The sequence below is a fragment of the Seriola aureovittata genome, chromosome 17 (genome assembly GCF_021018895.1).
Source record: "Seriola aureovittata isolate HTS-2021-v1 ecotype China chromosome 17, ASM2101889v1, whole genome shotgun sequence".
Taxonomy (NCBI): Eukaryota; Metazoa; Chordata; class Actinopteri; order Carangiformes; family Carangidae; genus Seriola; species Seriola aureovittata.
Window position 1 is genome coordinate 11,609,703 of NC_079380.1, and position 14,839 is coordinate 11,624,541.

At 40.1% G+C, this 14,839-nt stretch overlaps 2 protein-coding genes across 2 annotated transcripts; one reads left to right on the plus strand and one right to left on the minus strand.

The window, feature by feature from the left end:
* Positions 1-1,153: 1,153 nt before the first annotated feature.
* dnajb1a (DnaJ heat shock protein family (Hsp40) member B1a) lies at positions 1,154-6,072 on the minus strand. Its single transcript, XM_056400405.1, has 3 exons — positions 5,496-6,072; positions 3,540-4,141; positions 1,154-3,358 (listed from the first exon to the last, which is right to left on the minus strand). Exons 1-3 carry the CDS (start codon positions 5,704-5,706, stop codon positions 3,128-3,130), a joined length of 1,044 nt encoding a protein of 347 aa, XP_056256380.1. The 5' UTR covers positions 5,707-6,072; the 3' UTR covers positions 1,154-3,127.
* Positions 6,073-8,881: 2,809 nt separating this feature from the next.
* LOC130185621 (very-long-chain enoyl-CoA reductase-like) lies at positions 8,882-14,839 on the plus strand. Its single transcript, XM_056402182.1, has 11 exons — positions 8,882-9,458; positions 10,220-10,271; positions 10,369-10,413; positions 10,515-10,618; positions 11,884-11,999; positions 12,283-12,388; positions 12,512-12,584; positions 12,673-12,716; positions 12,829-12,886; positions 12,995-13,083; positions 13,468-14,839. The coding sequence occupies exons 1-11, from the start codon at positions 9,291-9,293 to the stop codon at positions 13,639-13,641; spliced, it is 1,029 nt and encodes a 342-aa protein (XP_056258157.1). The 5' UTR covers positions 8,882-9,290; the 3' UTR covers positions 13,642-14,839.

A 14,839-nucleotide genomic window follows, 5' to 3' on the forward strand; every position in this document is an offset into this window, starting at 1 on the left:
AAAGAAGAAATTTCCCACATCTGAGAAGCTGGGCCTATTAAACGTTTAGTACTTTTTGCATGTGGATGACTTAAATTATTATCAAAATAGCTGCCAATTAATTTTGATTGATCAACAAATGGTTTCAGTTTTACTTTAAACTGTTGGGTAGTTTAATGGATAACAAAGCATCATATCTTAAAATCCTAATTCTTAAAGTAACTAGTGACTAAATGTGTCAGATAAATATAGTGGATTAAAAAAGTAAAATGTTTCCCTATAAAACACAATCGGGGTATACTAAAGTACATGTACATGAAATTTGTACTTTCATACCAAAATTTTTATTTTAATGCCATGTTTGCACTTTATTTTGTACAGTAGTACATAGTTACATTTCAAATCTGAAAAGCTTCTCGGTTGAGAGAGTTGATAGACGTGAGTATACACTGTCCTCTGGCGGTCACGGGGTGTAAGTACTCCTGACTATTGTAAAAGTTTTATTTTGAAGGTTGTAGCCAGAAGTGTATGCTGCAGGGAAACCCATGATTATAAATTAATTTTGATAGGCTGCAGACGGTGTACTTGCAGTGCAAGGCTCGTACTGTGATTATGTGCACTACTAACAGTCTTTAAAAGCTACTTTGTTCATCAAAGAGAAAAAAGATGCAATGTCTGATACTGTATTTCTCTTTCTGTTACTATTTGATTTAGTCAGTCGCATGTGTAGTTATGACAAAGATATAATCTAGAATTATCCTGCCTTAATTGCAATGTCACTAATATCAAGGCAGACACATAGCCATAGTCACACTTCCGGTTAAAACCTTCAAAATAAAACCTTGACCATAAGCGGGCACTATACATATGCTTGTTTTAAACACAACCACTAATGCAGCTGTTTGAGTACAAGAGGTGAATCTTACTTTTTTTTTTTTTTTGAGAGATATTTGGCGATGGCAAAGAAAATGCTCTTTTTATTAATTATATTGAATGAAAAATAAATAATAGATTAGTACATCAATATAGACAAAAATATCTGATGGTAACTATCTATAGTGGAGAGCATAAATACAGTGATATTTGACAGAAGGGTTTAGGGAGGAATACTTTAATTGTTAAAATGTCTTTAATAATTAAAACATACAGGATATAATCAATGAGATATTTGCCGTTTGGTTTGCCAGTTTCTTTAATGTGGAAATGCAAATCATCACAGCATAGGAAAGATCTATTAAAAGTTTTCATCCCATTATCAATTCATAAAAGCTTTGTTGTGAAAAATCATAACATCCTGAATCACACCCTGAAGAATTTCAAAACTACATAAACGAGAAGTAAAACAAAAATAATGCTTACACCTTTTTCCCTTAAAAAGGAAAACATTTTAAGAAAAAAAAACAATTATCCTTTTTTAAAACAAAAAAGTTAAACATTACAGAGATTACACATCTCTACATTCATGTTAAACCACATGTTTGTGTTAGAAACTTAAAACTCCAGCAGGAGCACGATGAGGCAAGTAATGACCGTCATGAAGTTTGTTTCGTCTCTTCTGACAATCACATCAACACCAAAAATACTTAAAATGTGCAAATGAACCAACTGGTTTACTAACTTCCATCGTCACGACAGTCAAAGCTACACAGGGCTGAAAGAGACACAGAGTTCAATACTGAACTGTGAAACTAAATATTTCCAGACACTGTACATCTTGGAGCAAATGCTGTCAGGTATGAGCTATAAGAGAAGGTATGATATAAGACAGAATAATCAAACAAAAATATATTCAGGCCTTTAAGTCAGGGGCTTAAACTTATTTTCACATCTCAATCTCTGAAAGAGTGATCCTGGTACCATATTAATGCACCAGGGTTATACCCTGTTATGTGTGAAAGAAAAAACAAACAAAAAAAACAAACCTCACTGACAAAGTAATAACATATGACGAGGAACTGAACTATCATATACGCTGTGCATCTTCAGGGGGTACGATTCAAAGGATAAGATTTTGGTAATTTGTTGGTCGCACATGACAGGACACACACATGCTCTCGATAGACTTTTAGACACACATACATATATTATAATTACATAGGGGACTATTATTTGGCACAAAAGTCAAATATTTTACATAATAAAGTGATGTACTACAAGAGATAGTAAAAGTAAACATTTTGCAAGATGTGCCATCTTAAACACCAGGGATGCACCAATCTGATTTTTCTCTCCTTTTTGATCCATTAACTCAGATATCTGCTGACAGAGTACCGATCTGATATAAGTGCTCCCTGTTTTCTAAATTTAAAATCTCTATAATGCTATATCACTGTGTGGAACTCAGTGGAGATGAAGATTTCCACAGTTAGGTGTAGCCCTACAAATAGTGTAACCAAAGACTGAATTTTATTATGACGCTGACAAAGAAACTGTAACTGTCACATCTGGCTAATGCTGATCCACTTAATATATTTAGTATTAGTGCTGATGCTAATGGTCAAATCAGTGCATCCGTATGTAAAACACTAATGTTTTCACTTCTCAGGATCCACACAGTATTTAAGTGTCAGTTTTATCTAACAGCAACCAAAGTCGTATCCTGTTGATTAATGTAGTTATAGCTACATTCAAGCATGCGTGAGTGCACCTGAGGTATAGTAAATTAGCTGGCTCTGTGCTCTGTCAAAGCACTCCCAAAAACCGCTGCAGTGAAACCAAATCCTCTGTTACTGAACTAAATTTTCAAGTGGTACAATTCATTTAAGTCTTAAAAAACCATCTTGGTTTCTCGTTTTTGCAGCCAAACCATAACCTATCACTTGACACATTGCATGAATACCTATATACACACCATATACCTCCTACTGTTTACTTAATGACTTGAATCTGACATTGTGGCAGGCTGTTACTTAACACTGTTACTCAACCTCAGCTGAATGCACACACACAAAGCGAAAAGTCAACTGTCCTGTCAGTTTCCAGGCCTTAAGACACTCATTAAACTGACTGGATACTGGGTTAAGAAGAGACACAACCAAATCTGCCCTCTGCATCAATTGTCCAGGCCGAAATGTGATGATACACTGGAGAGTGTCACTGGAAATGTTAACTTGCTATATTTTTATTATATTTTTGTCATTGTTTCAAGTCATGGTGGAAGTATCTGCTTAAGTGCATCACGTGTGCTTTGGCCTAGTTTGTCAGGGAATTTAACGGTGAAGTCTAAGATCATGTCACCCCTCTTCTCAGGGCACTTGGAAAGCGGCAGCCCCTCTCCAACAATGCGCTTTTTCATTCCAGGTTTGACAACGTCTCTGGAAGTCACAGTGATGGTCCGGCCGTCCAGTGTCGGGGCGTTGACGGTGCATCCACACAACGCCTGGAGATAGAGAGAGAATGGGAAACGAGGTAATTAGACAAAGAGATAAAACCTCCAATGTTTGTTTAAATTTTAAGTATCTTTAGTCAAAATGCTACTGGAACAGGTAATATTTTTTGTCTTTTTCCCTGTGCATGAAAAGGAAAAATGTATGTCTGTTCTGATATCCTCATTTACTTACTTCTCTGAGTGATATTTTTGCAGGGTAAATTATATCTGAGCCTTCTCTTCTGAACACCGGGTGGGGTTTATCTTTGACCACAAACACCACATCTGCAGGAATGTTGGTGGGAGTTTCATCTCCCTCCCTAGGAAAGGTGATTTTTGTCCCCTCCTTCCAGCCACGTTTGATGTCGACTGTTAAAATCTTGTCCTCGTTACGTATGGTGCAGCCGTCCGGGTTGAGTCTCTTGCGAGAAATCTTCATCTTTTTGGTGCAGCCTGAGAAAACCTCTTCGAGGCTCACCTTCAGCTCATGCACCACGGGCGGGTCCTTCTTCTTCTCGTGTGCTCTGTGAGGGCCTCCTGGGTGGGATTTAAACGACCTGTGGAACCCACCCATGCCACCCATGCCACCCATGCCACCCATTCCTCCCATGCCAAATGCTGAGAAGGGGTCCTGGATGTCCATGTCATCATCCCCATTCTGTGAGAAGAAATGATCGAACGGGCTCCGGCCTCCGAAGAACTCAGCAAAGATCGCATGTGGGTCTCCATGGAAGGTGTAGTTGTAGCTTGGACCACTGTGTCCTCCACCTCCACCACCAGCCGAACCCTTTAATCCTGAGGAGGAAAAGACAAGGAGAAACATCGAAGATCTGGGACTGCACGCTTTTGACAATAACTATTGAGTGATTATTTATTGCCAAATAAGTAAAAAAAAAATGCAATTTAGAACACACACTAATATCTGTGTGAAAATTGTTTAATAACCAAATTGAAGGGATGTAGGGCTGCAATTACTTATTATTTACATTACATTGATATATCGGCAGATTATTTTCTTGATAAACTGATTAATCATTTAGTGTATATGGGGTCAAAAAACAAAAAACATCCTGAAGAAAAAAACGGTTGTGACCATTGAGACCAAAAATTTCAAAAACAGCTGATCCTCACATGATTAAAAGACTAATTGTTTCAGCATTAAAGGAATGCTTATCAACATATTTCATATCCTTGAGATAAAAACTTATGTCAGCCAACAAATGGTTTTCTGATTCTTTAGACTTTTGAATATCAATACAGACACCAGTTTTAAAAATCCATTATTAGTTGAGCTCAAGTTGTAAATAAATAAAGGCCTCTGTGTAAGTACCAAAAGCTTTTACATATAAACCAGTCATACTTGGCTCGACACAGTATTGAAATAATGGGTGGGCACTTAGGGGTGAATAGTGCTCCAACAATCATCTGTCAATCAATCTGTTGATCAGTTATTCATTTAACAGCAATTCAATTAATTACTTGACTTACTTTAATTACATCAGTTTTTATCATTAATTAAGAAATGATAGCGAAAATATTACTGTTTTCAAGTTAGAACTAACAAATGCTAATATTAACATGCTTACCTATATTTACTTTTACCAGCAAATTATTAACCCCTACAGAATTTAAAAGTGTAAACTGATAATGAAAATATTAATTGGTTGAAAGACTAGAAATGACCATCCTGCAAGGAATAGAAGTTCAAAAAGAATTTAGTTCCGGTTTTGTTTTTTGCCTTTTTTTGCTTTTAAACGCCCAAAAGTCGTCAAATCTGTGTCTGTGTCTCTGCCACAGCCTGAGGTCACAAATCTGTTCACTTTTGAACGGGTTAAACCGGAATCATCACTCCAGTGACAGACTGAAACGTCAGGCAAGAACTCGTTGTTTCCAGTAAATTCTCCAGCTACTCCTATTGTACACACACGCCCCTTTGCATTGTCTGGCTGCTGGTGCAGAAAGATACCAGACACAGCAATGACCGATTGGGAGGATGCACCAGTTTATCAGCTAGATGCAACACAATCAGAAAGTTAAAAGTGCCAATAGAGGTTTGTTGAATATTACACTAAACACTAGGAGTTGTGTGAAAAGTAATGGCACAAACTACTAAACAATGTGCAAGTTGTGAGGAGAGGAGTTCAGTTACCTTCTTCTCCAAAGCGATCATAAATGTCCTTTTTCTTGGCATCACTGAGGACATCATAGGCTTCAGCAATCTCCTTGAATTTATCTTCTGCTCCGGGAGACTTGTTCTTGTCAGGATGGCAGCGCAGGGCCTGTTTTCTGTACGCCTTTTTTATCTCATCTTCGGACGCACCTTTGGCTATTCCTAGCACTTTGTAGTAATCTTTACCCATTACAATGACCAGTCACTTCTTCTTCCACGTCATAAAAACATTATCAACGCAGTTGCTTCAATTTCTGCTCAGTTCCAGCGACACAACCAGCGTGTCCTGTGTGTGCGGGACAGGTTAAACACAGGCTCCACAGCTGTCACTGCTGCAGCTTGTGGCTAGCTAGCGGTCACGGTTAGCTTTCCTCACTTGTCAGTCACAGTAGACAACTTATAACCCTGCGCCGCGCCCAGAAAAAAATGTCACTTAACTTGAACTACACAACCACATATAAAGTGTTCGTACAGGTGTGTCCGAGCTGCTACCGCCGAGCTGGAAACCGAGCGAGGAAACTTCTGGAAGAAGCTGGTGCTGATGTGTGTCATCACTACCGAGCCGAGAGGACTCACTCCCAGCAACTTCCGGCTTCGCTTGAGCCACACTAGACCTCGAGAAGTGGTCAGGTTTGTCTTTAAACCAAAATCTTAAAATGAATTTACTTAACAGAGGCTTTTCCGAATGAAAGCACCTTAGTTTGGTTGTCTAGATTAAATTAACTGCAATGTGCATCAACTATTGACCCTTCTAGTCATTTTTGATATGAGTACGCAGGCGCAAGTGCTTCAGCTCTTCCAGCTTTCACTGCTTTTACTGTCAATGCGGCCAGAACTTGCTCATTTCACACTGTGGGCTGAAATCAGTAATAAAATGCACTTGCTACTTTATAGTGTCCATAGGTCTGGAATAGAAATGTCAGTTATGTTTGGCAACAGATTTTATTGAATTACAATTTCTTCCTTTAAACATGAAATTTCTAGCATAGCAATCCATCTGAAGGTCAATGATAGACTCACCACAACTAAATGAACAAACAAAAATAACAGTCTCACAACTTTGTCTCCATTTTTCCTGTAATTAATACCAAACCACATTGTGCTTTTCAGGACATACTTAAAAAATGACGAAATAGTTGACCTATGAAATAAAATATTTTAGTATATTTTTATATGGCATTGTATATTTGTAAGATAATATGAATAAAATCAGAATCAGCATCAACGTATTGGCCAAGTTACAAGTTTATTAGGTACAACCAGCTAAAACTAATGTAGTCTAATACAACAACCTGCAATAAAATCTACCATAGTGGAGGTCCTAATGTCATTCAGTCTACCTTCAGTCTACAAAATATTAGAAACACCTGTCAGTATAACACAACAGCACCACAGACCTCTGTCTCCAAAATAACCCCAAAGCTGAAAAACAGCTTCAACAAAAACCAAAAATGATACCCTTCATGAAGGTAGGATTTATTGCATGGCTGCTGGATTAAACTGCATTAGTCTCAGTTGATGTACTTAATAAACTGTAGGCTGTTGACACACACAAGGTATACATTTGCACAGTGACTAGAACAAGACAACAAAGCCAAACAAACATGAGCAAACATAAACACACAGCTAATATGTACAGGCATTTATTGTTATTATAGATGGGCTGCACTGAGGCCTCACATGGCTAAAGTTAGTGTTCATGGGTGTGTTGGTGTGTGGAGAGAAACTCTCCTTGTGCCTGGTTGTAAAGTGCTCTGTAGTGCCCACTGGAGGTGACAAGTTGAAATAAGTTATATCCAGAGTGTGAGTTGTCTGCAATGATTTACCCAGCCTGTTTCCTGACTCAGGAGGTCCACAAGTGCTGGAGGGTGGGCAGGTTGACATCAGTAATCGTGTTCTTAATCAGAACTACAGACTCCAGAGTGTTCCCAACATTAATTCAAAAGCTCTGTGACACGGTTTCACCAAAAAAATGAACAAAAAGTCTCACGTATGTGATATATTTTATAGAAGAGAGGGTAAAACAGAGTTTCATGAATGAAAATTTACAATAAATGATTAGAAATTATTTAAATTTGTTTTTATACTTAAAACTTATTTTCTATGTTTATATATAAAGTAATACATTTATGAACAACCATCCAAAATTTATTTTATTGGCCTGAATTTAACCCTTCTTTTAATGTCAAGCTTTTAAGTACATCAGGAATGACAGGGCATTTTAAAGTATCACCACATACATTTCTACTGGAGAGTAAAGGGGACTCTGACCGCAGCACTCTGAGGATCACTGATCCCATTGAGCTCCATGTTGTAGCCTCATATCAGATCTAACTGTTACGACCTTTGAAAGTTGAACTTCAGTATGTGTTTGAGATTTTTGTTCACATTCATGTTAGTGTCTCTGATAATCAATATGAGGAGGATTAGTGTTCGCAGAGGGATTTTTGTAACACAAGAGTAAAAAATGATCTTGGAATGCAAACAGTGATACCGCTGCTTGCTGCTGGCTTGGGCTACTGGTTATAAATAGACCACAGAATATAGATATGCAGTTGGCTTTGTACAATGATTGAGTTGACCCCGTGCGATGAAAGGCATCTCTGATCTTCTCCCAATCAGCCTGTTCTACACCCTCCTCCTCCCACCACAAACCTCCCTGAAGTATTTTGGAAATGATGTTGCTCATTCAGCGCACAAACCTTGAACCACCACACAGGCACTGAAATAAACATGTTTGTCTTTGTTCTGGAGGTCAGGAAGAGAAAAGAATACCAGCCTCACAGGTGGTCTGGCAGGAGGGAGGGTGGTGGTGGTGGGGGGTGGAGGGGGTGTTGGCATGTGGAGGTCTTTCATCCCGTCGATCAGGCTTTTAATGGAGCCCGTCACTGCGTAACCAAGCGAGGAGCAGAGCAGACAAGAGATGTGTCTTATAGGTCTAATGAGAGCACACTGGCATCTGACACTGGGTAGGGCCGTATGTGGCTTCCCAAGGTTACCAAGCCGCTGCAGAGCAAATCAGGCAACTTATATTTAGCCTTGCAAATGGCGCGCTATGGATTATGTCTTAGGGCTCTCCAGTTTCGTCTTCGGTGCGTTTTGTTGCATGAAGGGGTGGTGGTGGGGGGTGGAGGGGGTGTTGGCATGTGGAGGTCTTTCATCCCGTCGATCAGGCTTTTAATGGAGCCCGTCACTGCGTAACCAAGCGAGGAGCAGAGCAGACAAGAGATGTGTCTTATAGGTCTAATGAGAGCACACTGGCATCTGACACTGGGTAGGGCCGTATGTGGCTTCCCAAGGTTACCAAGCCGCTGCAGAGCAAATCAGGCAACTTATATTTAGCCTTGCAAATGGCGCGCTATGGATTATGTCTTAGGGCTCTCCAGTTTCGTCTTCGGTGCGTTTTGTTGCATGAAGGGGTGGTGGGTGGGGGGTTGTGGATCATGAAGAGGCTGCTATTCAGGTGAGGAGCAGGTTCACTTCATGTTCCAGCTCTCCTGCTGCTCCTCCTCACTGTCACTTTCCAACACTCTCTCTAACGTACATACACTCCATCTGGGGGGGGAAAAAAGTGTTTATGATCTCACATATTTCCGTCACTCTTCCTCTGGAGCTGAAGGGCTATTCCGAGAGTCCAAAAGACACCAAAGAAGACACACTTCAGCTGGACAGGCAGTTCTGTTGAGGGAAGAGCAGGGAGCTGCTGCATTTCACCAGTGGAGGCCACCACAGATTATTTCAACAGGCTACTGAGGGTTGGGATCAAACGTTATCATGGATGTTCTCGCCTTAGAGGCAAAGACTGTGACTGGAACAGAAACCGAGAAGAAATCTACCCCAAGGCCAAAACCGAAACCTCCCAAAAAGGCCAAAAGGACAGTTTACTTTGAGGTGGAGATCTTGGACAAAAAGACCAAGGAGAAACTCTTGCTGCTGGATAAGGTGAGTGTCCGCATGATCAAGGGTTTCTGATTACACTCACCTTTTATATTGACCATAACGATTTTAGGAGACTAATAATACCCTGTGATTATAGATGTTTAAGTCTTGTACAAAAGTCACCAAAAGCTGCTTGAGAACTAAGATTTTATGATAAACGACTACATTTCATCACCTCGCAGTTACATGATTTAAAACAGCTTACGTCTGTTCTAAAAGTAGCACGAGCAAAGACTGTGATTGCTTTGCAGTGAAGTCAGAGGAAACGTGTTTGTTTTAGCTCAAGAAGCACAGAGTCATCACTATCAGCAGACGGGGTAATTTTACAGATAATCATCTACTTCACGCGCGGCCTGGTCAAGTGCAGCCATTATCAGTTACGTTTCTATTGAGCGAGGGTTGCAGTTAGGAGGTGAGAATTCCCTCTTCATCTGACTGGAATTTTCTGTTCCAGCTACAGTACGTGCCATGTGCTGCACCAGGGCCAACAGGCGAGCGAGCGGGCAGACACACACACATATGATTAGCAGCTTGTGCAAATGTGCAGAGTCGTGTCAAAAACAAGAGGGATCGCATTGCAGATGAAAAAGCTTCAATGCAAGTCTGACAAATTCCAAAACAAATGAAAACTTCTGCAAGAAAGTAAAACTGGTGACTTCTGCTCTTGTATATCTAGTCGTAAATTGACTTGTAAATGTCAGTATGGCGTACTACTGTTGCTGATACCATCTTGAGTATGGCTTATTTTTACATTTTGATTTCAGGTGGAGCCAACTGCCACTATTTTGGATATTAAAGCTTTGTTTCATAAATCATGTGAGTAAATTTAAGAAATGAAGACATTTTCATTTACAGTGAAAGCCAAACAAAACAAACAAAAGCCATGAGTGAAGTCCCTTTTCCATTTCGACAGATCCAAAGTGGTATCCAGCCAGACAATCCCTGCGCTTGGATCCCAGTATGTGTGCTTTTCTCCATAAATTCTGCAACTCTGTTGAACGATAAGTGTGGTTGTGAATTTATGTGATGCTGTCTGGTCTCTTCTGTCATGTTTCTCAGAGGCCAAGTGTCTCAGGGATGAGGACATCCTCCAGACACTTCCTGTGGGAACCACAGCCAGCTTCTACTTCACTGACCTGGGACCCCAGCTCACATGGGGAACTGTGAGTGCAATGTATATTAGAACTGTACAGCGGTGTTGCATGTGTTAGTCGATGCTTTACATTGCTGTGAGCTATTATCAAAGCATACTATGTGTTTTTGATTTATTCACACCTTCCTTAGGTATCTGGTAATAAACGTCCACCGGGCCTTGCCAAGATTTGAGTGTGTCTTAATTCAGTTTTGAGTGTGTGTGTTTTGATCTGTTGAACGTTCAAGATCTGATTCTCTGAACATCAACGTTTATATTGCATGAAACTGCGTGATTACCCATGGTCCTTTTTTGCATGTTTTTTTTTTTCTGGGTATGATTTAGCTAGCCTACAACAAACTAGTTCAAGAATTCAGTGTTTGTTTTTATCAGATCACTGGCAGGGAAAGAGGATTGCTTTTCAAAACGGTCTGCAGAGTGTGATTTGCAGTCAGAGGATTAAAAGCATGCAAAACCACTGGTATGGTCTTTGAGTTCTGATCCAAGTACATGTGCTTGTATTTTAAATATAAACACACGCTCTCACACCCACTCAATAACTCTTGAATATAAATGTCAATGCACAGTGACAGATAGAGGTGATTTGCTGTGGTTCGTTTTTCTCTCACCTCCCGCTCGGCCTGTCCTCTGTCCCAGGATATATAATCTCATGGCCCCATTTCTCCCCAAGGTGTTTATCCCCATGACCTCTCATTTGCCTTTCACTGCACCTCTTTACTCAACCTTGCCCACCCACTCTCTACATACCCTGTCCTTACCAACCCTGACACAACCCCCAGCGCCCTGCCAGGCTTTATGCCAGTGTGGGCGGAGGGGCATGAAAGCGCCACAGCTGAGATCACCAGTAGCTATTGGTCAGGCATGTTGAGCCTAGCTCTCTGCTCACGGTGCTGATTCAGGGATCGATTTCACTGTCAGCTGTGCTGCTTCGCTTGATTGTATCATTTGTGAAAAGCTGTTTTTACAAGCTGTCTTAGTGTCTCATTTGCCCCATGGGCACATGTTGAATATTATTATTGCTGTAGTGAATGGTTGTCAGTCCTGAGGAGAAGTAGATAGACTTGTTTTTGCTTCAAGATACTTGTGTCAATTGCATGTTCTCCCTTTGGCGGGGGGGTTTAGACCAGGAAGTGCTGGTTTAACTGGTTTAGTGCTGGTGGGAGAAATGATTATAATTTTAGTGGTTAGAGCGACGTTTTGCACTTCTCATGAATCTAGTTGCAAATCAAGAAAAAACTAAATTAAAAACACTTGTGTTTTCGCTACTCACTCCAGGTGTTCCTGACGGAGTGTGCAGGTCCACTGATCATCTACTTAATGTTCTACTTCCGCCTCCCCTTCATCTACTCCCCGAAATATGACTTCACCAGCAGCAAGCAGTGGATCGTACAGTGAGTGTCAGCTTGCTTATGTTTTCAGGGATCTGTTGTTGCGATGTTGCTGCTGTGTATCACACAATCCCAGGCTTTGCACAAATGCCCCCTCAACATGACAAACGGTTGTGCAGCTTATTGGTGTGTTGACACTGAGTCAGGGCCAAGTGTAATGGACTGCAGCGGGGCAATGTATGAATCATAGCTAAATATGTAAGTGCACGTGTGTGTGTGTGTGTGTATGTGTGTGTGTGTGTGTGTGTGTGTGTGTGTATGTGTGTGTATGTGTGTCCTGTTGCAGCTTGGCCTGCATGTGTCACTCCTTTCACTACGTCAAGAGGATTTTGGAGACACTGTTTGTCCATCGTATCTCCCATGGGACCATGCCTCTCAGAAACATATTTAAGGTGAGTGAGTTGCATACTTTGACCTTTTGAACATGGTATTTATTATTCTCAGAAATCTAAATCAAATGTATATGCAGACTTATCATGACATGCTGACTTATTACAGCCCACTTTCTATTCCAGAACTGCGGCTATTACTGGTGCTCTGCAGCTTGGATGGCGTATTACATTAACCACCCTCTCTACACCCCACCCTGTAAGTGCTGACCACTGCAATTCTCTCTATAACTCATCAGTTGCAGTTGACTTCCATCTTAATCTATTTTTCTGTGAAACATCGACAGATTACGGGCAGCAGCAGGTGAATATAGGACTTTACATCTTCTTGGTGAGTTTGATATATGTGCAAGTTGTATTTTGCTGACTCAGTAAAGTCATTTCCCATATATCAAACCTGATATCTTATGGATGCTCATCTTCAAATGTCTTTATTCTCACAGTTCTGTCAAGTGGGGAATTTTTCCATCCACATTACACTTCGTAACCTCAAACCTCCAGGTGAGCATTTTGTAACAATGATAGATGCTATTTATTGGCATTTTTAGGGTCAATTTTAAAGAAGGAGGAGCAGTGTGAAGTTTAATTTCTGTTTCCCTCTCATCTCAGGTTCAAAAACCAAGAAGATTCCTTATCCAACGAAAAATCCTTTCACATGGATTTTTTGGCTGGTCTCTTGTCCGAACTACACATACGAGGTGAGCAGATCCACTCATACACAATTTTAGGTTAAAATTATTTTCAAATTTCAATGAAATCAAAGGTGATGTAAAAAGATTTCCCAAAAAGTTATGTTTTCACATCATAATAATCTATGATTTTTTTTTTATTATTATTTTGTCAATGTCTTGTATTTATGAATACAAATCTGTATATAAGAATATGGTAAATTTAATCAATAGGATTTTTACATTTTTACACTGAAATACTGAAGCCAGCTGTTAAACGCTGTTGTAACCTGGCAGCTTATACTGTATTTTATCCTTGCAATATAAGATGCACTTTTGCTGCCATCTACTGGTTACAATTTACACTTCTACCATAAATCTCAATATGTGTGTGTGTGTGCTTATTACTCACAGCTGGGCTCCTGGATCGGCTTCACGGTGATGACCCAGTGTGTGCCAGTGGGTTTCTTCACTCTCGTGGCGTTTATCCAGATGACTGTGTGGGCCAGAGGCAAACACCGCAGCTACTTAAAGGAGTTCAGAGATTATCCGACCCTGCGCTCCTCCATACTCCCCTTCCTCCTTTAGAGCCCGGCAGTGCTACACACATCCGACCTTTGCTGCTACACGCATCCAACTCCTCGCTGATTGGGTCCCTTTTTAGTGGCCGCTACATCCATTTGGATGTCAGAATGTGTGTGCTGAGGTTAACAGCATGGATACATTTTGGTCGTATGAAGTCCATGTAATATTTTCTTGCATGTCACTCCATAACAAGGAGTGGCAGTTACAGGACTGGTGGATGCAGGACTGTTACTGGCAAGGGAAGCCTTTAGAGTTAAATACAGCAAAGTCTTAATTTAATGATGTATGTGATCTTGAAGAGAGAGATGAAAAATGTCATTTTTATTTTGCTCCTTTGATAAGTTTTAAAATATTCAGTGATGTTTCCCACAGAGCTGGGAAATAAAGGGGGTAATCTGGATTGTCAACGTATGCAGCCTGGAGCTGATAAATGTGTGGCCTCATGCAGCTCACAATTGGATCTGACTGATCCAAGTGACCTTTACACTACGGTGGTTCTATTAGATCTGGATTAGAAATCGTTTTCTGATTCCCATGTCTTCCACCACGGGTGAGGAAAACGCCTTTCTTTTTGTCTGTACATGGATCGAGTGTATTTCTGGCACAGGGAAAATAATAGAGAGGGAAAACACTGCTGACAGCATGCACACACACATCCTACAAAAATACACCTCTTATTTACACAAGATGATTGTACTGCAGAAGGTATTCAGCTGAAAAAGCGAAAAGACCAAGTTTCAGTCAACAAATCATTATCAGTGGTTTTTGTTTTTTTGTACATTTTTGTGCAGTCGGTGCTCTTTCCAACCTGTTATTTTTGTACTAATCTGATAATTTGTGCTGCTACAAAACAAGTTGGACTATGTTTTGGTGCTTCAAAAAATTGGATACAGGACACTGGAAAAATGCAAAAAAAGACAATTTAATTCACCATTTCTATTCCATTTTCACTGAATGTGTATTTCACAGAAGGCTGCATCAACTAAACCTTCAGAATAAATGAAGGATTTTTGTGTTACTGAAAATACTCCTGCTGCAATTTTTATGTGTGAAGAAAGTGTTCAGTCTTGAGCAGGAATTTTATCTGCAGTGCAAAGTTTGTTTACGATATTTGATTGAGACTGAAGGCTCCTGTTGAAACAATTGCTTTTAGGTTTAACTGTTGATACAAAGATAATAAACTGTATCACAAAACCAGTGA

Bases quoted from the DNA above. Each gene is read 5' to 3' on its own strand.
- dnajb1a (XM_056400405.1), bottom strand. From the start codon at position 5,706: ATGGGTAAAGATTACTACAAAGTGCTAGGAATAGCCAAAGGTGCGTCC. The intron at 4,142-5,495 runs GTAACTGAACTC...TTTCCTCCTCAG, and splicing joins TGATCGCTTTGGAGAAGAAG to GATTAAAGGGTTCGGCTGGT. The intron at 3,359-3,539 runs GTAAGTAAATGA...CTCTATCTCCAG, and splicing joins CAAAAATATCACTCAGAGAA to GCGTTGTGTGGATGCACCGT.
- LOC130185621 (XM_056402182.1), top strand. From the start codon at position 9,291: ATGGATGTTCTCGCCTTAGAGGCAAAGACTGTGACTGGAACAGAAACC. The intron at 10,272-10,368 runs GTGAGTAAATTT...CCATTTCGACAG, and splicing joins AGCTTTGTTTCATAAATCAT to ATCCAAAGTGGTATCCAGCC. The intron at 12,717-12,828 runs GTGAGTTTGATA...TTATTCTCACAG, and splicing joins TAGGACTTTACATCTTCTTG to TTCTGTCAAGTGGGGAATTT.